General features: G+C 40.5%; 1 protein-coding gene across 4 annotated transcripts in view; it reads left to right on the plus strand.

Moving 5' to 3' along the window:
- LOC147871645 (JNK-interacting protein 3-like) overlaps positions 1–26,108 on the plus strand; it is a 71,975-nt gene that overhangs the window by 9,531 nt on the left and 36,336 nt on the right. The window contains exon 8 of one of the 4 annotated variants that reach the window (XR_015538538.1): positions 13,711–13,836. The exons of 2 other annotated variants lie outside the window; for them this stretch is intronic. Coding sequence is in view for 1 of the 2 variants with exons in the window: in XM_087360552.1 (XP_087216678.1) it covers positions 3,514–3,538 (25 nt within the window). In the remaining variant the exon portion in view is untranslated. Of the gene's footprint in view, positions 1–3,513; positions 3,760–13,710; positions 13,837–26,108 lie in introns of those variants that run through there. One more of the 4 variants, XM_087360552.1, reaches the window with a different exon arrangement.

Consider the following 26,108-nt stretch of genomic DNA (forward strand, 5'->3'; position numbering starts at 1 on the left):
CATGTAGAAAAAGCCCTTAATTTACTTATAGCTTTATTTTCTCTATCTTACGTAGGTCTCGAGTTATTGGCGTTTGAATAAGTTACACACCAGCGTTACAGTTTCTGTCGAGTGTAATCAAATACACAAAAATGGACTTTTCACTGGTATTTTCTTACACATGCACATATACTAGTGAACTAGAGGTCTTTGCTAAATCTGAGAGGGGTAAAGGAGAAGTAAGTTTAATTAAATCAGTTTGGTTTACATTTACGTCCTATTATTAAAATGTGAAATCTTTAGACGGCGTATTATAGGCCTGCAGCGGTGCGAAGGGCAAATTAAATTTCATTTAATATTTTACATAAATTGGAACGTTGCTTTTTGCTTATTTAAAATAATATAGTGTATGGATATGTTATACACATTATATTTATGATAATTCTATCTTGATAACAAAAATATAGACCAGCATATACAAATACAGGTTGGATTCGTAACGGTGATTAAATTTACATTCCTGTTCTAATGTATTCTGTCTGTAGTTTACGCTGCAACCTTATCTTTTTGACTGTCAGTCGGAAAATTATTCTGCTAACACCATGGGGCAGAGTCCGTGAGAAGCTGATGGTACGCTCTGTTAGTCATGAAATCTCTTGCCTTTTAGGGAATTAAAATGTTTATTACTGAGATCATAACAGCCCGACAGTAGTCAATCAACTGTCATACTCGAAGACATCATCTGCCAGTACGCCAGGGTTGTATGGGTAGATTCCACATTTTCGAACCCCACTAGTCAAATTACCAACTGTTGCTGACTTATCCCATGCCAAGTGAACACCGTATCATAAGGTTCATAACCAGAAAAAGATATATTAGGGAGAACTCGACATGTCGAGTTCTCCCCAGTACACTGTGTCGAAACCTCCCTGACTTGCACGATTACAATACACATGTCACCACTGGTCACAGTTGAAGTTTTTGTCAGTTCACATAGCATGGCTGTCCTTTAGAAAGTGCGAGTTGTCACCACAATAACTATTAATCCATAAATGCCATGTGCATCCAGTGTAATTATCATTATCTGGAATGTAATTATTATAGCATGTGCTATTTAGGGTATGTAAAACTCACCTGGTCGTCTTTGAGGGTTCCGTACGAGGTTGAGACTTGCAAAAACAGACTCCTTTGAAGTTGCACGTTGATCGTAGTATTGTAGGCTATCTTCTGTACAATTACAGTCTTTGCCACTACAGTGCAGCTGTCGCTAGAGTGAAATTTGTTAAAAGTGTCGAGATCTCCCTAAATTACTATATAATGCATTATACACTATCGTAAGGTGTACCCTTCATCAAATATTATTAGGATGATAAAATCAAAGAGGATGAGATGAGTGCGACTCAGAACACGCATAGGACAGATAAGAAATACGCACAAAATTTTGGTTGGGATGCCTGAATGGAAAAGATCACTCAGAAGACCTAGGCATAGATGGGATTAGCCTAAAGCCCCGTCCGCTTTATTCCTGGGTAAAAAGCACTACGGTGCCCATTCAATAGGAGGCTGGGGTTGAACCAAGAACCGGTCTGTATGTGGTGGTAAACAGGAAAATCCTTACCGTTAATCGAACTATGGTCGTCAAACCCACATCTTATGATTAATACCAGCAAGTGTCCCGAAAACTTGTGATTCAAAGAAGTGTTAGGAAAGAAAAAGAATCCTATTTATAGACAGACTTAATATGAAGCAGGCCTTCTTGCATTGACTTGAATACAATATTGCTCTCTGTGCATTTATAATCTCAATGCTGCCTTTATGCTGTGTGCAACTGAGTTTGTAAATGTTTTCTATTAAGCGTCAGCATATTATGACGAAGACAGTCTTTGACGTCGGAGAATTTACATGGTAACCTAAGCCAGAACTGATATAATTTAAAGATTCGTTGGTTTATATGCCATTTAACCAAGCTTTTACGATATAAAGAAATGTATTTACTTCTGGATGATATTACAGGATAATTACATGCTTATGAACTAAGAAGATTTTTGAGAAGAAACGATTGTACCTATTTGAAGTTACTGCCATCGGTAAATTAAGAAGATAAAGATATCAAAATAAAATCAGTCAGATCTGTGATGTGCCTCTCGGTTAAGATTAAGAAATAATTTATTTCTAATACTAACAAAGATGATGAGACGGGCGCCAACTGTAGCACGCTCTTGATCGAACCCCGCCTGTCGCCTTAGTCAAATTCTGTCAGTGCGAAACTTCGTAGTGAACATATTTTTATTATAAATGCGGCATTATCACCTGTGTCTCAGTTATGGATCCCGAATGTCATGCAATTTTAGACCGGGTGTTACATACAGAACATAATGTCACAGTTCCGAGTACCGGAATGAGAGCTACGAATAAATGGCATCTGAAATAATCTACTGTTAGTAGGACATGGTTCGGCTTATCAGCGACACGGTGCGTGCTTCTGTCAAGGAAAACATTTTTGACAAATTGTTTTTCAACGGCAGGCAGGTCACTTCATTATTCTGACAATGAGAAAGAGAGAGGGAGACGGATTCTGGTATCTCATAGATGACAGCACCATCCACCCTACGCATGATTTTTTAATAATAAAGAGAGAAGGATGTAACAGCGAATTCCTTACTTTTCTCCATTCCCCTGTTACAATACATTCAAGACGTCAGCGCCCACAAATACAGTTTCTGAAGCAATGCCATTAATTCCCTCATAAGAATGTTATATCAGACAATGAAAAAACGTAATTATTTCTATTGGTAGAACATATCAAAGGAACCAATAGCAACCAGGTCCTGCAAAGACCATACATAAAACTCAGGTGAGGCAAAAGTAAGCACCACACCATGGAACGGAAGTACAGCTCCTCGGATATAGATGGGGGGGGGGGGGGGTTTAAGCTTAACGCCCGGTATCTTCTTGCTTCCGAGGAAAGAACCCAGAATCCACTGGATATGAGACTGGCAAGGCCGTAGAGTCTGTCCGGACGTCGCTGCAGAGAAAGACGACTTGAGTTGCCAAGATTCAAACCCCGTCGTCATGTTCCTAATATCATAAACAAGTCTACGTCATATTTTTTTATGTTTTTTCCTGTCGAACAACTATTTCAGTGAATTTAGTCAACAAACACAATGGAAATGTTGCCGTTTCAAGTTAGAACCACCACTCTGTCCCTCAAACCTGAGCCATTGTTATTTTCCCTTTGACAAATTAACTGTTCGTTCCGATAATGTTAGGTGCAATATTACAAGACTGTCAAGACTTGCATAACGCCTTAGTTTCGCATTCTGAGAAAGTACCAACATAAATTAGGGTCTCCTGTCTACTTCCCCAGGTTTCAAATCCATTTGTATGCAACATAACCTCGATCGCGTAATACTGGTGTCATTAAGAGCAACGCGCCGTTAAACAAATCAAATTAGTTACCCTTAATGTTTCCTGTGCAATAAGTTGCCTCTATCACGTCCTCCATTCAATACGAACCAACCGCCCTCTCCACAGACAAGGATGGACCCCGTGGCAGTAACGAGATTAAAAGGAGAGCACGGTACAAGAAACTGCTGTTGCTGCTGGCTTGATCGACAGATGATGGATGCACTTCTACTGCACACACGAAGACAAGAAGTTGTGGTGTTCGAACTACGGTACGTCTTCCCAGTGCCTAGCCAATTTAACGACGCTGCTTCTATGAAATGGTTATCATATGGGTAGATAAACAGATTGAAATAAATTGAAACCCAAATGAAAGTTTAAACTTTTTCAAGAACAAAGGGACAACAGAACTAAGCTTAAAAAATCCACAACTGAACATAAATCAATTTACAGAAAAGGAGTAGGGCAAACAAGCAAAATATGTAGACAAACTAGAGTTTAACAGGCTCTTCAACCTAATACCTGAAGAGTAACATGGGCTAGGCAAGTCGGACGCGTGGTAAAGATAATAAAATGCAAACCAATTTGTTGCAGACAAGCTTGAACGAAAGAGGCTACTCAGGAGACCTAGGCATAGATGGGAGGGCAATATTAAAAGCGGAACCTTAAAGAATAGTGTGCAGGGATGTGGACGGCATTTATCTGCCTCAGGGTTGGGTACGGTGCTTGTGAGCAGAGTTCGGTAACAAATCTTTGTGTCCCATAAAAGCCGATAAATTTGGTAAATAGGTGAGCAACTGTTAGCGTTTCGAAAGAAGTCCTCCTACTCGCAAGAATATTCTGTGATATATTCTGCATATTCTCACTTTCAGCAACACGAATTTCGTCTAAATAATATTTAAAATTCAGTTCCCACCCACCTCATAGAAAACAAAGCTTCTCCGTTAACAAAAACTATTGGTTAATTCTTTTTAAGAAAATGATCACGTTTTATTCTGAGAATCATACGAGGCAGTTACTGATTTTTAATGCAAATACTTCAAAAGGTCATTGCTGTTCCTTAAACGTTTAAACAGCATTATGTCTTTTCTACATACGTAAAAGTTTTTTAAAGACGTCTTCTACCAGTCAGTGTGACCGAATTCAAAGCCAAGATGCTAGATGTTTCTTTCCAAACCACTCTTTTTTATGTTTGGGAAGCACGTGACAAAGTCTGGACAGAGGATGGATGAGACACTGCAAAATATGACAGTGTCATGTTCTACTGACGACCCTCAAAAGACGTGCTTACGAATGTGCCTACCCCTTATTATGCATGATTCCCACCACAAAAAAACAAGTGAAGTATGGATCTATATTTCATTGTTTCTTTCTTCTTTCTTATGTAATTTCCTAATCACATTAAAAAAAATCACTGATTTCATGTCTGTGAGCGTGTTCACGCTTATTACTTTTAAAACAAGTTACGGATTTCCATGAAATTTGGTAAGGACATGATATCACAGGGGTTGGCAATAAAGTTGTACCTTACTATCATCAATAGTATTTGCAGGAACAATAAATACATTTTTTAAGTGAAAGAGGCACTGTCATCCACTTCTACGTTAATAAGTTACGATTCTGACATTCTCTGTCGTCGCAAGAGAGTTGAGGTTGTCACAACAGTAAAGACGTAACCTGTAAGTCCATACGTCTGTTACGAAACAGAAGGTGAAAACCGACAAGATACTTGTTAATGATTCCTACATATTCTGTACGAAACACTTCTTCTATGTTAACAATTAATAACACGGCGACAGTGGTAAGCTTTTATTTTACGCCGTGCTCAATGATGATAATATGTAGGCCTACTACATAGTTACTATTAGGTTAGTGGAATCAAGTAGGCTAGGATGCAGGAGATAATGAATACAGAATTTAAGTAGGGAAACCTTTCGAAAAACTCGTCTTGAAGTACGGAGAATGAGGGGATAACATTAAGATGGATATGTTGTGAGGATAGAATAAAGGCACTGGCTCAGAATCATATCCAGTGACAGGTTTTGGTAAAAGCTGTGTTGAACCATCGGCTTCTGCTGTGGGCAATCAGAAACTGACTTCATATATGTAAGACTTGAGGTTCTCACAGCGGTGAGTATGAAGATTTCCGTCTTCTGGGTTGTTGCGCTGCGTAGTCTGGTCGATGTTAACCAACGTTTCTGAGGTCATACTGCCTCCGTCATCAGGGTGACCTCAGAAACGTTGGTAAACATCGACCAGTCTACACAGTGCAACAACCCAGAAGACAGAAATCTTCATACTCTGATGACGGAGGCAGTATGACCTCTGAAACGTTGGTTAACATCGACCAGTCTACACAGTGCAACAACCCAGAAGACAGAAATCTTCATACTCTGATGACGGAGGCAGTATGACCTCTGAAACGTTGGTGAACATCTACCAGACTACACAGCGCTACATCCCAGAAGACAGAAATCTTCATACTCTGATGACGGAGGCAGTATGACCTCTGAAACGTTGGTTAACATCGACCAGTCTACACAGTGCAACAACCCAGAAGACAGAAATCTTCATACTCTGATGACGGAGGCAGTATGACCTCTGAAACGTTGGTTAACATCTACCAGACTACACAGCGCTACATCCCAGAAGACAGAAATCTTCATACTCTGATGATGGAGGCAGTATGACCTACGTAACGTTGGTGAACATCTACCAGACTACACAGCGCTACATCCCAGAAGACAGAAATCTTCATACTCTGATGACGGAGGCAGTATGACCTCTGAAACGTTGGTTAACATCGACCAGTCTACACAGTGCAACAACCCAGAAGACAGAAATCTTCATACTCTGATGACGGAGGCAGTATGACCTCTGAAACGTTGGTTAACATCTACCAGACTACACAGCGCTACATCCCAGAAGACAGAAATCTTCATACTCTGATGATGGAGGCAGTATGACCTACGTAACGTTGGTGAACATCTACCAGACTACACAGCGCTACATCCCAGAAGACAGAAATCTTCATACTCTGATGACGGAGGCAGTATGACCTCTGAAACGTTGGTTAACATCGACCAGTCTACACAGTGCAACAACCCAGAAGACAGAAATCTTCATACTCTGATGACGGAGGCAGTATGACCTCTGAAACGTTGGTGAACATCGACCAGACTACGCGGCGCAATAACCCAGAAGACAGAAATCTTCATACTCTGATGACGGAGGCAGTATGACCTCTGAAACGTTGGTGAACATCTACCAGACTACACAGCGCTACATCCCAGAAGACAGAAATCTTCATACTCTGATGACGGAGGCAGTATGACCTCTGAAACGTTGGTTAACATCGACCAGACTACGCAGCGCAACAACCCAGAAGACAGAAATCTTCATGCTCATCGCCCTGATGATGGAGGCAGTATGACCTCTGAAACGTTGGTTAACATCGACCAGACTACGCGGCGCAATAACCCAGAAGACAGAAATCTTCATACTCTGATGACGGAGGCAGTATGACCTCTGAAACGTTGGTGAACATCTACCAGACTACACAGCGCTACATCCCAGAAGACAGAAATCTTCATACTCTGATGACGGAGGCAGTATGACCTCTGAAACGTTGGTTAACATCGACCAGACTACGCAGCGCAACAACCCAGAAGACAGAAATCTTCATGCTCATCGCCCTGATGATGGAGGCAGTATGACCTCTGAAACGTTGGTTAGCATCGACCAGACTACGCAGCGCAACAATCCAGAAGACAGAAATCTTCAGACTCATCTCCCTGATGAAGGAGGCAGTATGACCTCTGAAACGTTGGTAAACATCGACCAGACTACACAGCGCTACATCCCAGAAGACAGAAATCTTCATACTCTGATGACGGAGGCAGTATGACCTCTGAAACGTTGGTTAACATCGACCAGACTACGCGGCGCAATAACCCAGAAGACAGAAATCTTCATACTCTGATGACGGAGGCAGTATGACCTCTGAAACGTTGGTGAACATCTACCAGACTACACAGCGCAACAACCCAGAAGACAGAAATCTTTTGACTTCATATAGTTCATGTAATACCAAACTTGCTTTTCCTACACAGCATTTTTCATGATTTGGAGCGCCTATGTGTTAGTACCTTCGCCCATTCTAATAACGACATACCACTTAGTAGAAGAGAACAAAATTAAGGAAGCCGGGAGCACTCACTTTATTATAAGTTTGGGGCCAGTGAATTAGCATTTTTATAGCGACGATTATAACCTCTAGTAATATGGGTACAAAAGGGAAATCACGAACTCAGGTGCAGGGAAACTTAAGTTCTTAGCACAAGGTGTGTTCACAAGGTACACGCCGCATTTCGCTATGGACAAACAGAAATGGCACGTTCCATTCTAATGAGTGGTAAGAAGTGAAAAACACAGATAAGACAGCGCCTGCCTTGTCACTTACATATGCTTATGCACTTGTATTTATAAAGGCAACCCAGAAATGAATAGCCTAACAAGGAATTCAATGAAAATAATTTCTGAACAAAATGGTTCACTGCAAATAAAACTAGGGCCATGACTTAAGTTTTCGAGACCACATTTCTTCATCTAAAGAGTATTTTATAGGTTGATGTATTTGGACTTCAGAATATTGCGGGATATTTAAACTGGAAAGTACAGTTCCCGTATCCAATGATATGGACAGAAACGAAGGTAAACTTAAATTTTTGGCAACGATGTGTCCCAATATTCTCAGAAAATTTATAATGTGAATCAGAGGCTGCTTAAATTCATTCCTTCTCTTCCAAGATGTGTAAACTAAATCGCATATAACTTAATTGCGATGATTCTTCCAAAACGTGACTCGCTCAGCTAGTCGATAGATATCCTGAAAGTCAAATGTTCATTACCTTGTTCACAAGAACCGGCAATTGTAGCCTATTCCGTGCTAAATCAATCACACCTTCACATCATAATTAATTTTAATATTATATTCCCATATAAGTCTATATCTCCCAAGTAGTTTATTTTCCTCAGGTGTCCCCCATAAAAATTTGTGTGCATTCGGGGCGATGATATTAAAATGGATATTTGGGAGATCAGGTGAAAGAGTGTGCCCTGGATTTTCAATTCGTTCGGATACAGAAGAGCGTCCGTGGGGAGTGTTGTTACCACAGAAATTTCTAACTTGCTAAGCAACTACTAGCTTCACAAAAAGGGACTCTGCTCCATGGAGGTAGTTAATTAATTATACTACCGTTCATGCAACGGCCTCGTGCCGAAATATCGGGTGCGACTGGTTCTTTGGACGGAAGACACGACAGAGAGAGAAGAAATGAGGCTAGGAAGTGATGGATGGTGTTCTCTTACAACTGAACTGTTTGTGCAGCTAAAGCAAACTGAAGATTCTTCTCTTCTTCAAGTGTCTGCTCGGTGTAGGATGGGAGACTAGTGGTGGAAAGAACAGAAGGAGGTTGTTGCGAGGATTTAGTGACTACAGGCACGCGACTGTGTGGTCTGGCAACGGAAACAGGATTACTCCTCAGTCACGATTCACTGATGCGTAGACAGTGTTTTGAGGAGAACGGGCACATGAAAGTGGCTGCGGCAAGATGATGCAGAACATTACGTAATCTGTACTTCAGGCATGTTACTAGGACGACTAAACCAAGGAGTAGACATGGACAGTGTATGTAGCACGCGTGCGAAATGTGTACAAAATTTTACTTGAAAATGTAAATACATTCTCAAGAGTACAAACACATACGGCTATACTAGTGTATGAAATATGCTCCAAAGCCTATATTTCTTTTGTTGCCTGGAACTGTCTTCCCCACGGGTATCGTTTTCTGCAATTTTAATACGGTCTGTTGGAAGACAGGCCTCTAGTTTCAGATCTAATATTTAAAGCCTCAGAGAGAACGAGTGAGAACCCATCGAGCGTAATCGAATGAGGTGAGGATACTGGGATGGCTATACATTATCTTACCCCGCATTAAAAACTACTCAGGATATAAATCCTCTGGAAACGAATGGGGATCCCATGCCCAAGAAGGGGAAGGTGCCCATTACTTTAAAGGCAAGGGTGCCTGTCTTCAGAACGAATTTGCGAAGCGCGTGTAATTTATGAAAAGTTCTGGCATTATAAATCGGGGAAACGTGGATGGAATTGACATTCAGAGAGCCATTAAAATTATGCTGAGGACACTTAACGCAATACCGTAGTTGCAGCTAATTTACTTATAAGGATGTATCACGTGATTCTAATTCAGATGTCAGTAGTCATTGCTGGTAATTTTATTGCTGTATTTAAATGGTTACTCTAATCAAGCGGTACAAAGGGAGAATAGATTCAAGAGACAAAATATCTGGTTCGGAACACATGACATAAAATATACGATTTAAAACATTTGAGCTCCTTTAGCAGAATAGAGAGTGAAGCTGCCTTGGTGATGGCCACTATATTTTTTAAGGATACTAAATTGTTTGAATATTTAGTATGCTAGATTATGAAAACTAAAGAGTATTCAATTGTTTTATATTCAATTCCAAACTAACGCAATATTATGATGTATCACTGTTTAAGTTCTTTAATATCTACTTCATTTGGAATATAGAGAAGAATAAGACAAATAAGAAGGGTATAAAGAAATTCAGCGATAAAGAAGGAGAACCGCACAAAATAATAATTTTCATACAGATGTCATGCGTACTAATTAGTTGTTTGCCAGCTTCCAAAATGTGCCAGTCATTTATAAACAAAGTGCACAGCTCAGTGTGGTATCTTATACACTGGAAGCAATGGGTTCCGTTTCCAGGGTCAATACGGCCATTTTATGATGTAGTCTCACCTCCCTACCAACCTAGTTAAAGCTTGGGTAGAAGGCGCATCCCATGTTACGACAGAATGACGAGAAGCAAGTACTAAAGTTTAAACTAGTGCTGTCTTGTATGATTTTGGCCAGAGTGCTTGCTAAATGTCTGGTCGTAAATTTCAAGGCTCAGACGAAATTAAACGCAGTCCTCGTATACTGCAACAATTCAAGAAGTTTCTAAATTTAATTTCCGAAATTAGGTTTCATTCAAACATGATTCTGTCACATTTCTTTCAAATATTGTGACCATCTGATGGAATATTTTAAAGTGCAAGGAATGTCCACACATAGAGTGGCAACTACATTAGACTGAAAGTATCACGTTCCTATCGTATTTAACCTTATACCGCACTGGCTTCGAGGCTATTCTAAATACTGTAAAGTGGCATGGAACAAATTCCTAGCGCTCTTGCCAAGGATAGAATCCTAGGCGTCGATACTGAATTAGATGACCCTACCGTTTTCGATGAAGTGAAAATGTCACATGATCGTAGAAAGGTACGAAGTCGATGTAAACTTCCTTCACCCTCCCACACCACCTTATTAGACCTCGATTTTTGTATATATTGCATTGTACAGATACAAGTTTTTCAAAGTGTGAGAACAAAAATAAAGAAAGAACGAAATATATTGTAACTAACTCCTCCCAACAATTTCACTTTAATTATTACCAAACCACTGACACCTCGGAATCCAGCTGTAAAGTAATAAGCATCACAGTGCATGATGTGCATTATATAATTCTGCCACATCACAGGCAACATAACAGGCAATAGGCCAATGAGTTCCAACAGACTTTAAATAGTTAGCTATTTGATAAATCAATTAAAACAAATCATAGCAATTACCACGCGAATTAGCCCGGTAAATGTCCTCTTAACTGTCTCATTTATTAATGTACCACGTGACGCATAAATACAGTTACACACACCGAGCAGAGTTTATTTCATTATGAAGCAGTCTTTGTCATGCCATACACATTAACAACTGATTTTCCTTCATAACCTGCATAAAAGCGCGCAGTGCACGTGCACATCTAGTCATTAAGTATTTTACAAAACCCGAAACTTTAAAAGTGTTCACATGAGACCGCCATCCGCCCCTCGCCAAAACAACGGGTACAGTTGTATTTCCGCATACGCCTATTTTAATAGACATTCTTCAGATACCAAGCGGGATTGCATGAATACTGAACTTAGAACCTTAAAGTAAGTCAAGGTAAGATCTCACGACGTTTATGTGTAGGCGGTTCAAATTTAACTTGGAATTTTGATCACAGCCTTCTAGTACATGGTCTTATCTGGTTCATATAAGGCGGTTTTCCCCTACATCTACACATTTATCCCCCCGCCACCCCATCGAAAGCAAAAATTACACCGAATCCCTCAGTCGCTTAAGAGGAACGATGACAGTTCCGGATAAAAATTGAAACGTCCTCATAGTTATCACGCCACGTCTCATTCGACGCCGTAAACATCGACCAGACTACACAGCGCAATAACCCAGAAGACGGATATCTTCTAAATAAATGCCGTTGAATATATAAGATCCAACCAAGAAACAATATCACAGCCAATGATTTCAGTTATTTATCTTCGTGAGAAATAAAACCTAAACGCATATGAGTTGAAATGTAAGTGCCTTCTGCTACACGTCATCGCTCAAACCACGATGACAAAAGCAGTGAAAGGGTATGCATGTTATCCCAGAGCACGGCTGAGTCCGTATCTCAAGCTCACAGCAGTCAGACTTGTTAGTTTCCTCCGCAGAGACTGAAAGTTTTACAATGGAAATCGGATCAGAATTGTCTGAAAACTCGAGCAGAACGGTAGAAACAAACCCAAGGGAAAATTACATTTTCCAGTGAAACGCACGTATTTTTTACCCGGCGCTAAAATTCTTTGGATTCGCTACCAACATTGTCAACCCCTTTCTCATCCTACATAAGCAACTCTGAAAAACATCTCAAAGCAACAACAGAGAACGTAAGGACGGTAATGTTTCTACAGCGTTTATAACTGCTTGGGGATAAACACAGCCTAAGGGCAAACCTCTCAAATTATTGCCAAAATTTATAATACATGGAATTTTACACGAGCGGTGTCTTTTCGTACACCGCGGTGCGCTTAGTTAAACTAATATTTTCTTACCAAAAATCCTAATAAATATATAATAAAACCTTACAGAACTAAACCTAAATAATAAACGAAATCAGACAGAGCATGCACTTAATCATTCAACGCTATCTTTCCCACGTCTAGAATACACGAGTCTTTATTCAAACGTCGATACATGCCTTACATCCGTAGTTTTCTGGGGGTGTGGGGTAAATCAACTCTTATGCAGCATACCACTTCCTCGGCAAGTGAAGAAATGTCCCTTCTCTTATGAAACCCGATGGTACATTACCGTGTTCACAACACTGGTCTACAGCGCCATAATCCAAGCCAGACTAGTCCAATCCACATCCAATTTTACCCTTAATAATAACCTGAATTTCAATAACACGGGGAAGACTTTGTCAATTCTAATCCCAGCATTATCATCTTACGAAAATTTTATGGCCTGGAAGACAGAGTTTCGTTTGAACTGGCGATGCTTGTTTCTATAACAAAGGGAGCCGAAGCAAACTTCCCTTGGTTCCCCCTAAGGGCAAATAATTTTCCTTTTTGCGCCATTTCCTTCTGTTTGAAGTGTAAGACTCATTGGAACAACTTTATGACTGTAACATTATGAGTCGTAACTTTAAAGTGAAGCCAGCGAAGAAGACAGATAACATTGATAAAAGCAACTTATTTTAATTCTGGAATAATTACAGACATAGAGTTCTTTATTTGAATGACAAACTATTTCAATATCTAACTTTTCAAAGAAACCGTCCAACATGAATGTCTATTTTTTACGCCTCAATAATGAAAATGGGGTCCTTTGTTTTAGTTTCCGTAGCTAACCACAGATTAAAATCAAATGTTTGACAAGATGCAGATGGTTCAACCTGATTTTTAAACTTTTGTAAGCACCACAGAAATCGCAACAAAATTAAAATCTACGTTCACTACTATTTAAAGCTTTCAAGTTTCAACATTCAGTTTCCACCTCAAATAAAATACGTGTCGCCATTATTATGATCAATCTGTTAATGCTGTTTAGGGAATGATTGCTTTTTAATCTGAGAACCACACAAAACTCACAAACAAGCTCAACTGGCAATGTGCAGTTATTAAACATTAAAGCAGGTGGTCCATATAGTTACCACTGTAATGTAACAGTTATATTAGCCATTAACGTGCAGACTCAGCAGCCGAGATAGATCATGCCAGTTCTGAAAAGAAACGATCTGTCAGAAACTCAGCCCTTGATTTTATAGAGGTGGAGAAGCCATGTCCTGTTCTTGATATTCCAGGCGCCCTATTGTATTTTTAGATTATGCACCATGTTTAATTCCAACCAGGGCGACCGGACCGTGACAACCTAGCGACCACGGCGACCTGACGACTGTGTGACAATGGTGAACGTGGCGACTATGTCGACAGTGGGTGGTGTTTGAGAGGCTCGGCGAGTTGGGCGAGGCAGGCAGGTCAGGATAGGTTAAGACAGAGACAAGCGACCGAGGCAGGCGACAGAGACGGGAGACGGACACATCGCAGCTTGTCGCCACACACTTTTGGGGTGACGACCGAGACATGCGGCAAAGTGTTTGTTTTCTTTGTTTTGTTGAGACATACGTGCACATATTCTGTGAAAAATGAGTACACAAATGCATCTAAAAAGGTTACTCGAAGAAGAATAAGATGATGTGTTGCTGTGTTATTTGTTGCGAAAGAAACAAATAAAACCTATGAGTTCAATATTCAAAACCAGACGCGAAGAAGGATATTTCTGTCGGTGGTCAGTGGTCGGTTTTCTGCTACTAATTCTACCAATTGCTCATCTTGGTCACCAGTAAATTTAATTTCTGCCATTATTTTACTCAACAACACACGTGCTGCCTGAGCCCGTCGCGAGACACTACTGGTCCGAGAGCGGTCTCCTGTGCTTTGTCTCTGTCGCCTGTCTTTGTCTCGCGCTCGTAATTGTACTTCATACGATTGTACAGAGAGCGGACAGGAAGCGACCAGTCTCGGTCTCGTAACTCTGTCGCCTGCCTCGGTCGCTTGTCTCTGTCGCGTGCAGCCAAATTGTACCTTTAGGTGTGTTTATCGTTATCCACTTCTTGGCGCTCGGCGCCCTGATAGTTTACGTAACTACGGCCTACGTCGGTTTGCTAGTGTTGCATGACTACCGAGGCTTCTCTCTGATATATGAGTCGTGAAGTTTCGAGTCGGTTTTCCCGAATCGTGTTTCATATTAACGTTTCGAAGTCGGTGTCTTGGACATGAGCTCCGCGACCTTTGGCATTGGTTTCAGACGTGGTGTCCGATAGCATTCTTAGATGCGTTTCTGTCATATATGGCGTACTGTGGAGGGCGTCGCAACCCTCGGCGTCGGTTTAACAATTTATTGTTCCAAAGCATTCCTAGTCTCCCCAAGCAAAATAATGAGTCTTTTAATCCGGTTGCGACGATTGGCGCCGAGTCGCTCGGCGACAGCTATCCGACTTTACGTACAAAGGCACACGGAATGTCAAATATGCAAAAATAATGAGATCTTGTGCGCCGTCGCGACGATTGGCGTCCGGACGTTTGGAGTATGTTTTCCAAGATTTTGTTTAATGACATTCCCTGGCTATCCATGAAGAAATACGCTGTCGTGGCCGACTTAAACGTGCTGCAGCGTTTTACTGGATAGACTGAGAAAAGCCACAAAACTTCACTCATAATAAACTGTAACTCGAAGAAATCCGAATGATGAAATGTCCGAAAATATGCATGTTTGCCAGCCATTCAACGGCGAAGTGGATGGGGGAAAGAGTTTTGTTTTCTCTCCTTACCTTATCCTATATTTATACAGCTCGTTAATGCATGAATTAGGTAACCATGCTGTGTAGAAGGTCACTGAAGAAAAGCACGTGCCTTGTTCCGCCTCGAACTCACTCCTATGCAATATAAGAGTGTTTTATGTATACACAGCTTTTATTTGACCATGACGTCAGTACAAGAATGCTATCGCATTCCTGGAGAAACGTGAAACTCTGCCAGACAAACGGTATGTGTACTATGCACGCCAGGATATGTCTGTAAAACGCGAACTTCAGCCTCATTAACAGTGCACAGCAGCAACCGTCCCAGGCAAGGAAATCAAATAGGATTATCCCAGAACCAATCTCTTTGTTACATTCCATATATGCTCAAATTGCTAACAAATGAACTGTTGCGAAAAGTAACTAGATGTTTTATAGTAATGTCTTTCTATCTGTCCGGTATCACAATCCCCAAACACTGTGGATCATTCTAGTACTGTGGACCCCCCCCCCCAATATTATCTTGCCCACAGCAAAAGAAACTAGGTGACCACTAGAGGCTTATGGATGTGGAGGAGAGAAAATCCTGACCCCGCCAGGAACAGAACCCCAGGCTGTGCAAACCGTAGCCAATTACCTCACTGGCCGAATTTTTCTGACTCACTCTCTACTGGAGCGTTTTTTTTACAATTTCTGCTTCTAGTTAACATCTGCATATTTACTCCGAAGCTACTGGTAATCGCAACAGGCGAAATAAGTATTACAAAAAGCAATTTCCTCGCGAAGTCATTCCTAGTGAACGCATTCTTAAAGACAGTAGCCTCTTAAGCTTACAATTCCAATCAGTGTTTATCTGCTTTGTCGCGTGATGCCATGGCGAAGAGCAAATCCCACATTACACGATTCGTACCTCTTCCGTTACCGTCTCTTTCCCACCTCATTCAACGCAATGCAAGCTCTACAGACGAAACAGCGTCGTTAAATAATCTAATGATCAGTCGACAATAATATTAGGAAATAAAACGCCGTCCCTCGCCATACTAAATTAACAACAAATGTACGAAAATTCCTTTTAGGAAGAAGAGGGGAACACATCACTAAGCCCCACAAAGAAGAAAATTGGGGCCTACGTACTTACACCGTTTTAAACATTTACACCAAACACACAATTTCTGTCCACTGGGAGATATTCAAGATTCAAGAATGAAGAAATATATGCAATTAGATGTCAACTGAGAAACATTCAGAAGTGCCAAACATCTGTGAGGTGGTCGACTGTGGTGTAAGGGTCGTCTGCGTGGGAAAAGTACCTTCTGTGAAGGAGGGTACAACGAAGAGAGAAAATTAGTGAAAAGTAATAGGAGAAAATAATGATAAATAAGAAAGAAAGATAAGAATGGTAATAGGGAGAGCAGAGACGAAGTACATTGCAGTTAGAAAGCGAATGTTATTGGATGATTCACCCATCTCGTTAGCTCCAGCATTAAGAAATCTTATGGGCCTACTTGAAGTGGATGGGTATTCTTGAAGTGGAATGGACGGAAGGGGATGTCAAGTGTGGGTGTGATTGCTGCCACGTATCACACCCCAAGAAGCAGGCTATACATACAAAACAAGGCCACCCCTGTAAATGCGTTTCCCCACACGTACGCACATAACGAATTCGCTGTAAGTGGACTTAACCATCATCAAACAGAAGTAACTTAGAAAATCGCTACTGACCAACGAAATGTTAAGCCCACGTCCAGCAACGCTGCAAGGTCATACACGTTACAACGTTAAAAAAATTCAATACAATTTTCCTATTCTGAAGACGTCATCATGTTATAGGGGAATTTACAGCAGTGTCGCTAGGAGAAAATACCCCGACAATTCTAAAACTCGAATAACATGTATCAAAAACAAAGGAAAATATTGGGATGTAAGGACTTATGAGAAGAACTGATGTTTATTTCATTCACTACATTACCTAAAAGTAAGATGCAGCTGGTCATCAAAGAGAATTTTTAACTCACCATCAAAATATTGGTCTCATTTTTACGATGAGGGCGACCATGAATTGTGATATGGTAATATTGTAGCCCAAAGCGGCAGAGATATAATGTCCGTGTCTGAAAGTTCTGGGGGAAACTAAAAACACCTACCAGGTGCTGGGACCTTCCGAATACACAAGAGGGCTATGCTGTCCAACATGGCGTTTGTTACGCTGGAGTTGCCGTCATACGAGGAACTCGTCACTGTGGGGGCAATCTAAGATCATATGGGCTGGGAATGTAGTACGGATGTCTCATTATCTGTTTCTTCCTTTGTACCTCTCCCACCTCCAACTTTCTACCTTTCCTTATCTTTTCAGTTTTCGTTCCCTGTGTCTATCTAACTCTCTTTCGTGTCTTCTTTTATTTCTGACTATTAGTGCTCCACGAAACAACTAAAACTGTTCATCATTAACACAACACACAGATAATAACAATAATTATAAGATTCGCCACTGATTCATTCCCTCTTTCTTCTGTTTTGTATTTCGGTCTCCCATTTCATCTTCTACAACTTAATTTTCTTCTTCACATTGTTTCCTTTTCTTCTATCGCCTTTCCTTCTTCGTTATACTTCATTACATTCTTCCTTATTTGGTGTTTGTTTCATTTAATATTTTTTTCTAACGTTTAATTTATCGCTTGTTTCCTTCCTTACTCTTCCTTTGGTTTAACTGTTTCCTTTTCCTTTCGCCCTTACTTCAGAGAGGAGAATCCATTGAAATGACTTAGCAGTTTCAAACGAAACAACCTCTCATTAATGCAGCAACAGCTAACTGTGCACTTATTGCGAGATTAAATTAAGCCATTTAGTTCCCGCCGTTAGAACACAATCAATAATTAATTAAGATCATAATCAATCGGAACAGCCTAAAAGTAAACATTCGTGACACAGTACTTTGACTAAGTTAATAATACCACGGTCGGTGCTACAAAGTCCCGTAGATTGGATAACGATAAGCCAGTTAACGGGCTACCTACCATGGGCAGCAGTCTGTCCGTCTCACGTGTTATGCAACTTTTCATAAGCACCTTCCGTCTCGCTTCTCGATACTGATCATTTTCACCTTGCGTGTGCAGCAGAGAACAATATTAATTTTAAGCAAGGAAGCTGTAATCCAATGCTAGGTTATCAGACCCAGGATAAATACCTGCGGCAGCGAGTTAGGTAGTATACTGCTGTTGCTTTACATCTAATCCTAGGTCTGCCAGACATACTTTTCCCATAATATTTGTGACTAAAATTGTGTATGTATTTCTTATCTAAACGTAAGTGCCACAAATCCTACCCATCTCATTCTGCTTGAATGACACTCGTAACAAATGGTCGCACCATACAAATGTCAATGATCACACAGAGATGTGTTAATATAGAAATAAATAAGGAAATGTTAGTTTAATGTGGACTGAGATAAATAGTTTTACGATCGGGTCCTAAAGTGGGCGGTGGCGTCATCAGTGTTGAAGATTAACAAAGACTTGTAATGTGGAATACAAACGCCTAAGTGTCATGGTGTTACGAGAAATTCAATACGAAATTCAAAAGCAAGTGTCTTATGATGTAACGAGAAATAAGCAGTGTCCAGTCTCGTACAACTGTGCACTCAAGATTCTCACAAGGTTTGATGAGTAAAACAGAAAATTCAAATACATGATCACGACTTTCTACGGACAGCCAACAGTTTTCGTGAAAAGCTGTCAGTTCATTTCCATATAAATCCAACAGTCAGAAATATTTTCTTCTAAAAGTCTTCCAACCTGGAGCCCATCGAATAGCCCGGGGGCTCTTTACTCAATAGCAGACCGGTCGTAGCATGAATTAACTCACCGTCACCTAACGCCCTCAGCCTGGACGTCCTCTTCAGAGGCGTTCTGGCGCAAGAACAATTGTTATGTTTTGTACTAAAATTAATTAACGACCAAGACAAAACTAAGAAATGCTGTAGAATTACGTATGTTTGATGACAATGTACATAAGGGTATGTTTCAAACCTCTTTAACAATAAGGAGGAATTTGCATCAGACTTCAAGAGATACAAACGTCTGACAGACATCTTGTGACATTGCCTACTTCAGCTGTCAGATTGCTTTTATCCTGGGGTTCAGACACATGATGAAGTACTTCTGCTACACGTGTGTTAATCCGCTCATGAACAAACTACATTCCTAAGGTGACACAAATACAGTACGTGATACCCATGGCAATGCGCAGAAGTTGTAACTTCCGTTTTCTGCAAGGAATCACACGGTTTTCTGCGGAGGCAATGCTGTAAGTTGCAGCATGAATGAGCGGGTTTTTTACTGACACGTTAAAAATATCATTACATGATTAATGGGCACAGTTTCTCAACTACGTTTATTAATGGCAAAGTAGTCCCTGGACTTAAGCATCCCGCCATGAAGACGGATGGGGTACGGAGGTAAAGCTTTGCGTTCTCTAAACCAGCGTTTCTCAACCTATGGTACGCGAAGTAAGAAAATCAAAAGATAATATTAACATAGATACGTTTTCCTCGAACGCATTTGGTTAGTGGTACATTTAATATGTCATATCAGAATTAGTTGAACGTCAGCGAAAAAGAGTGAGAACCCCTGTTCTAAAACATTTAGGCCTATGTATGTTAGCTTACAGCTCGAGAGCGGAAACACCGATTTGCCCCAAAATTGGCATGCTTACTTCTTGAAAGCGGGAATATATTTTATAATGGCAACAACTCCGAAACAATTACGCTCGGAGACTAAACACGACAGCAGAACGGCGCCTTGACCAAAGTTGTTTGTTTCGGTAAGCAGATTACATGAACGAAGGCTACAACCCAAAAAAATCTCCCGGTGAGAATGCGTTTGCAGCTTTGGAAGCTAAACATAATAGGAAAATGACGCCTAGAACAAAACTGTTCATTTCGGAGAGGAGATCACAGAAACAGAGGTCGCAAACGCGAAAACTGGGGTTCGAGTACCGGCCAAGACGCTGGGTCTGAGGATATAATAATAATAATTCATACGATATTCAGTAATACGTACTGAATGATCCTACCTATGACAAGCTTTCGACCATAAGAATCTTTAAGAAATGTGAGCATTTTCGTTTTAATCTCTCCGCAGTAACACTGCTGGCACTCTGCTAGTCACAGTATCCACAAGCAAGTTCTCCTTTGACTTCTCGAACTTATGTAATGCTCGTAGTGGACAAGCGCCCCCCCCCCCCAAACTACTACTACTACTCTTAACTTGCAAAGACATGTGCCAAATGAATACGAATTATGGTTTCAGGGTGTTTCTTTTGAGAACCAACAGCTATTCAAAGAAGTGTTTCGCTCTCTACGAAACCCGAAGGCCATGTATCGTTCGCAAGAGTCTGCCACTGGCCCGGGACTCGAACTGCCGGGCGTTCAGATGTTGGTCAGTCACTTTAAAGTCTGGGCTTAAAATAATGTCACGTTTACTTTTCCGTTATTGCTTTGCGGACGGCGACGTCGAAGTTGCTGTGGACATAAAAGTGTCATCTAATAATTAAAGTACATCACATAAAGCTGCGCTGTTATACCGGCATTATACACACTATTTATATAGGGGTCAGTAAACAGCATATCCTACAGCAGACCTATCATTTGAACATTAATATCATGTATTTCCCTAAACCTTATGACACATAACGTCCCTTAACATTTAACGTAATACTGCAGGAGTGTAGCTGTAATGGATGGAACAAGTTATTGGACTGAATTTATTATTATATATTTAAAACTTAATGTCGTATTCTGAAGAACGTCAAGCTACAAAAATGAAACGTCTCCGTTATACCTTAACTTTATTCGTGCACTCTGACATGCTTCATAAGACGTCTGTCTTCTGGTGAGCGAGTAAGGATTTTTATGTCACTTTAGACATCAGTGAACAGCATACAACTGTGAGTTTATATAAACGAAAGAGTTATAATAGTTAATTTGTAGACTTATAGGCGTACTAAAAACTTAACTTAAAATGAGTTTAGACAAGAGGAAAACGGTGACTCTAGACGTTATGACGTCCTAAGATTCCCTTGTCCTGGGGGTGCCTAATCTGTTTTTGTACACCATAAAACTAAAAAAAGTTTAATATTACCAGACCCGGTATTTGTTCTCCGGATACCATGTACCACTCACACGTAAAACCTTCCTTTCACCTTCATCCGACATCTGTTCTCAGTTTTATATATTCCTATTTTCCGCATTTATCTTTATGTAATATAGGAATCCAAAACGCGCAGAACTCCGCAATAAATTAAAACATGTCGAAACTATTAAATTAAATTAAATTAAATTAAATTAAAACAGCATATGATCTAATCTCGACGCATGAAAAATATAAGCGGTTCTATATTTCTCTTCATAGTTAGGCAACATATAAAAATAATAATTCAGCAGCTGACTTAGGAATATAACCCCTACTTCTTTAATACACTCAAAAGGTCACAGACGTGTTTACTACTGGATTCTATGCTGAATCAAATGTTTCAAACTATAATTTTGCAGTGGGATCCCGTTACTTACGTCATCCTCCAAACCAGTCTCTCCCCATTTTCCAATTGTCTCCTCCGAGTTACATTGTTTATCTGCATTTAGTTTAATTTCTCTTTCTACTTTTTGTTGTTTGCGCTTATATTTGTATTTGGTTTTTATTTAATCTTCTTGTGCTGACTCTGTAATTGGCTCCTGTAGCTGTTGAGTCAGCACGTTAATTAAAAATAATTTAATTTAATTTAATTACTTGCAAAGCTGCCTGTTTTAATTGCTACTCCAGAAACAATTTCAATATTAAAATGTTAGATCTATTAATATTTCTGTGCCAAATGATTCATTAGTTATCACCATCAAGCCGACAGTTAAACAGATCCTTGTAGTCGCCAATCTACAGTTTTTCTCTCTCCATACACCTTCAAGGTGCGGGGCTTAGTCAATGGGCAAGCATTATTTTCACTTCACCTCATAAATTGCCGAATGTGCATACAAATGCAAACGTAAGGCGAAATAATATGAGGGAGCAAGGAACTGTTTTGTCCAAACCACACGCACATTCGCAGAATTATGTTGTGTCCACAACAATCAATATGTCCTCCTTCCGCGTAGTAATGGACTACTAGGTTCGGTCTACGCTTATCTCCCGCGTTCATCGGATGATTATTAACGGAGCACCAGAGGTAACGGCTACATGCAACAAGCTATTGATTAAAACTAATCAGTGAAGCGAGAGAACGGTGCAACTATTTCGCAGACCAAATAATAATTTTGCTCCAAATTAGTCTCTGTGCATCCCCAAGTAGAAACCCGGATTCAATCCGTGTCAAATAATTCGATTTATAGCAGCGGTTTGATCAGTCAAATGTAAGGTAATACTGAACTGAACAAGAATGCTGCAGAGAGTAAATTATTCCAGAGGCGTATCGATCATAACCAATGTTTAAATCTCAAAACTGACTCTTTTTTTATTTTCATTACGAAAATGCCTGTTTTGCTGAATAGTCAGTAACTATTAAGTATTTTAGGTATTTCTGTAGGCGATAACCGGTTATTTATCGATGTGGTTATCAACTTCGAAGGTCACATACCTTGAAGGTAAATACCTGTAAGGGGTTTCTCATGGAAACACAGGATAATCGCAGACACCGCAGTTTAGGCAGCTGGCGGGTAACTACGTGTTTTAACACTTCACAGCCCTGCTGAAGTTAGTGTAATTACAAAACTTTTAACGATTTCAAAGCATTTCTGCGAACGTAAAATCTTTTTAATTTGACTCATTACACGTAATATCCATTCAGAAGGTAAATGTTACGTAGTAGAAATTGTAAACAATAAACATCCGTTAAATAAAACTGGAAAAACTGTATATTTGTGCACTTCAATTTTACGTTTTTAGACGGCGTAAGGGAAGACGAACAATTCTGAACTACGTGACTGCAAGCATCCCCCGAAATTCATGTGCTCTTAATTTCTGTGAGGCCTAAAACATCTACCTATCAAAACTGCTTTCACGCTTAAATGAATATTAAAATACTTTCAATATAAAAACACAGAAAAATATACAATACAATATGAAGTCCATAAAGTAATGTCCTTACTGGAAAGCTAATAGTCGCTCAGATGCACGAGACTCCCCTCCTAACAACCACGTGAACGCCACTGGTCCCAACCCTCGGTCAAAGGGATTTCAGTCCACGCCGTCATATGCAATTAATATGGCAATGTATGAGTCTATTCCTGTATGCATACACACACAATGCATGCATTCATCTATTCAGAACACACATGTATAAAATCCTGAAATATTTAACATTTGACTAGGTTAGATTTCAGGGAGGTTGGGGGAAAATTACCAAGAATCTAAATTCATTAAACATATAGTCAAAAATGTATATTGTCGATATTTGTCAGGTTTGGTGCTCAAGGAAATTCCTAACAGGCTACACACAACGTCCACGGTATATCAATATCGCTCATATAAGTACCGTATTACGTGGCGTCACTATTAACAGATATGGCAAATACATCATGTTTATACGTACATTAAGGCAAAACACCGACGGGAAAACAGCGCCTTTGTCATTAACTCTGGTAGTTTGAAGAATGGCATAGCATCTCCTTACCTATATTTAACCCTACTCATTTACCTACATTAAAACATTTTTGTGTGCAAACTCGATCAACGTTTTATGTACTGTTCCTTTCATATAATTCCGCTTTATTGTTACTTACTAGTATATTATCCCCACTTAATGGTACCTGCACCTTGTCGTGGTGGTGGGGCTTGAGTACCTCAGTGATCCCAAGAGCTACTGGTAGGGCCTCCCTAGCCAGATTGGTCGAGGGGGAGAGGTCAGACTAAGACAGGTACCGTGGTCCTCCAGGTTGGGGGTTGTCACAAGGCTGACAACCTTGCACCGTAAAAAGGAAGATGTTTCGAAACCTCAATCAAAGCCTCAGACAGGCGGACAGGATAGGACCGATGGAAGAGGAGAATTGAGGAGGCCATGGACCGAATACGGACCGGAGAGCCATACAAGAAGAAGAAGACTAGTATATTATATTAATATCACCTTGAAGTATGAGTATTTTAAGTGGATCCGTCAGCTACTGAAACCACACACTCTGTACCGCATTACCTTCCGCGTGCTCGTGTGAAGAGTCTGTGAAGCATTGGGAACCGCGGTCAATGGAAGAGGCAAAGCGAGATCTTATGCAGAAGAGCCCACCTACTATGCCGTCTCTTGTGCACGTCCATAATTATCACGGTGGGCGCTTCTCCCAACGTCAACTTCCTGACAGTGATGTGTTCCAAACTTAAATTCACTAAACTGTTCAAACACCTGAACAAGCCTTGTTGTAACAAGCGCCTTCACAATTATGACGACTACAGTTCTGATGGAAACCACTTAGAAGTCGGGTTATTATAACATGAAACACAAGACTGCGTCTGACAATTCAGGTATGAGTTCGCTGCGATTAATATTTTATTAAATTAAAACTTAGTTCTAAAACCACGACAGACCCAATCTGCCATCCCTACTTTCCCCTCTGCGTACGGATCCGTGCCCATACATGTTTAAGTACGTAATGTGGATATTTTGAAAGCATCGTGTTTACATGATAATGCAACTGACCCATACAGGAGATAGTAAAACATTTATAAAGCGGCGAGGGATGAAGCAGTTTGAAGATACACAGAGAATACAATGTTAGAGTATACAAAACTGTACTCAGCTATCGCTGTTTGCTGATTATATATTCTTCACCAAATATTAAGCCTGCTCGAGTGATTAGGTAAAATAGGATAGGGTGGGTGGAACACGGACCATTAGCAGAGACGAGAAATGTATACGCAGAATTTATTCGGTGAAGGGTGGAAGGGGCGAGATAAGTTGTGAGAAGTACGCATCACATGGAAGAATAACATTAAAATGGGGCTTAACCAGAATTTGAGAACGTGGATTGCATTCATCCGTACTAGAAAAAGTCCAACACGGCATTGAACTTTTGAACTCTATAAAGGACGGAAAAATCTTCACCACCAGAGAGAGAGAAAACTTCTACTTCGAGACAAGTGATGAGCCGAGTCAGAGATGAAGCCGGCAACCCAGGATCAAGTGCATGACGATGTGCTGTTTGTCACGGCTATCACACACCTCGTGGGGCGATGACAGACGAGTACGGAAGATCTAGTAGAAGAACCTCCTTCAGAGGCACTTCGTCGACCACGAATCTCACTGTACGTCACCGCGAAATGAACCGGGGATGTCGCAGTGAGAATCCAAAGAACAGTAGCTTCAGCTATGACACATTATTCCGTACCTTTGTTTCCGTAACAGTGTCTCCTATTCCTCCCTAAAACACTAGTTCCTTGCGCATACAGCATTTCAGTATCACTCATACGTAACAGTCGAATAAAGGACGGTCATGGACCACGCTTTGCCCGAAAATGGCAGTGATCTGCTCGCCAACATGGCCGCCAAAGTAGCTCTGAGATCCACCTAGCAGCCAGTCAATGGTAACTGTGAGGGACAATTCCACGGGAGTAAATCGACTAGGATGGTGCCGAGGTTAATAACCCATGGAGAATCACCTCCATTACACGCCTTTATGAACGTGTGGCCACAGATTCGAGTTCGGAAAAAGTTATATAATAACCAAATAATACATTCTCCTGTTATCTATTACCCTTTGCATCGCCATCACATTGCATATTTGGCATTTCCCATGCTACAAACGGGATATATCGTTCTAACAGGTCAGTATTTCTCTTATGTCCTTTCAGGCATAATAAGTGAGAAAAAATCGGTTAATGCCACCTTTTAACATGATTGTATGTAACCATTTGCAGCGTCCTACAGACCTGGTAAATTGGTTGCCATGAAAGTGCATTACTAATGTACGATCCCTTCCT

This window comes from Zootermopsis nevadensis, unplaced genomic scaffold, assembly GCF_977971745.1.
Source record: "Zootermopsis nevadensis isolate Lab colony 2312 unplaced genomic scaffold, Znev_1.0 Znev_ptg000045l, whole genome shotgun sequence".
Lineage (NCBI taxonomy): Eukaryota > Metazoa > Arthropoda > Insecta > Blattodea > Termopsidae > Zootermopsis > Zootermopsis nevadensis.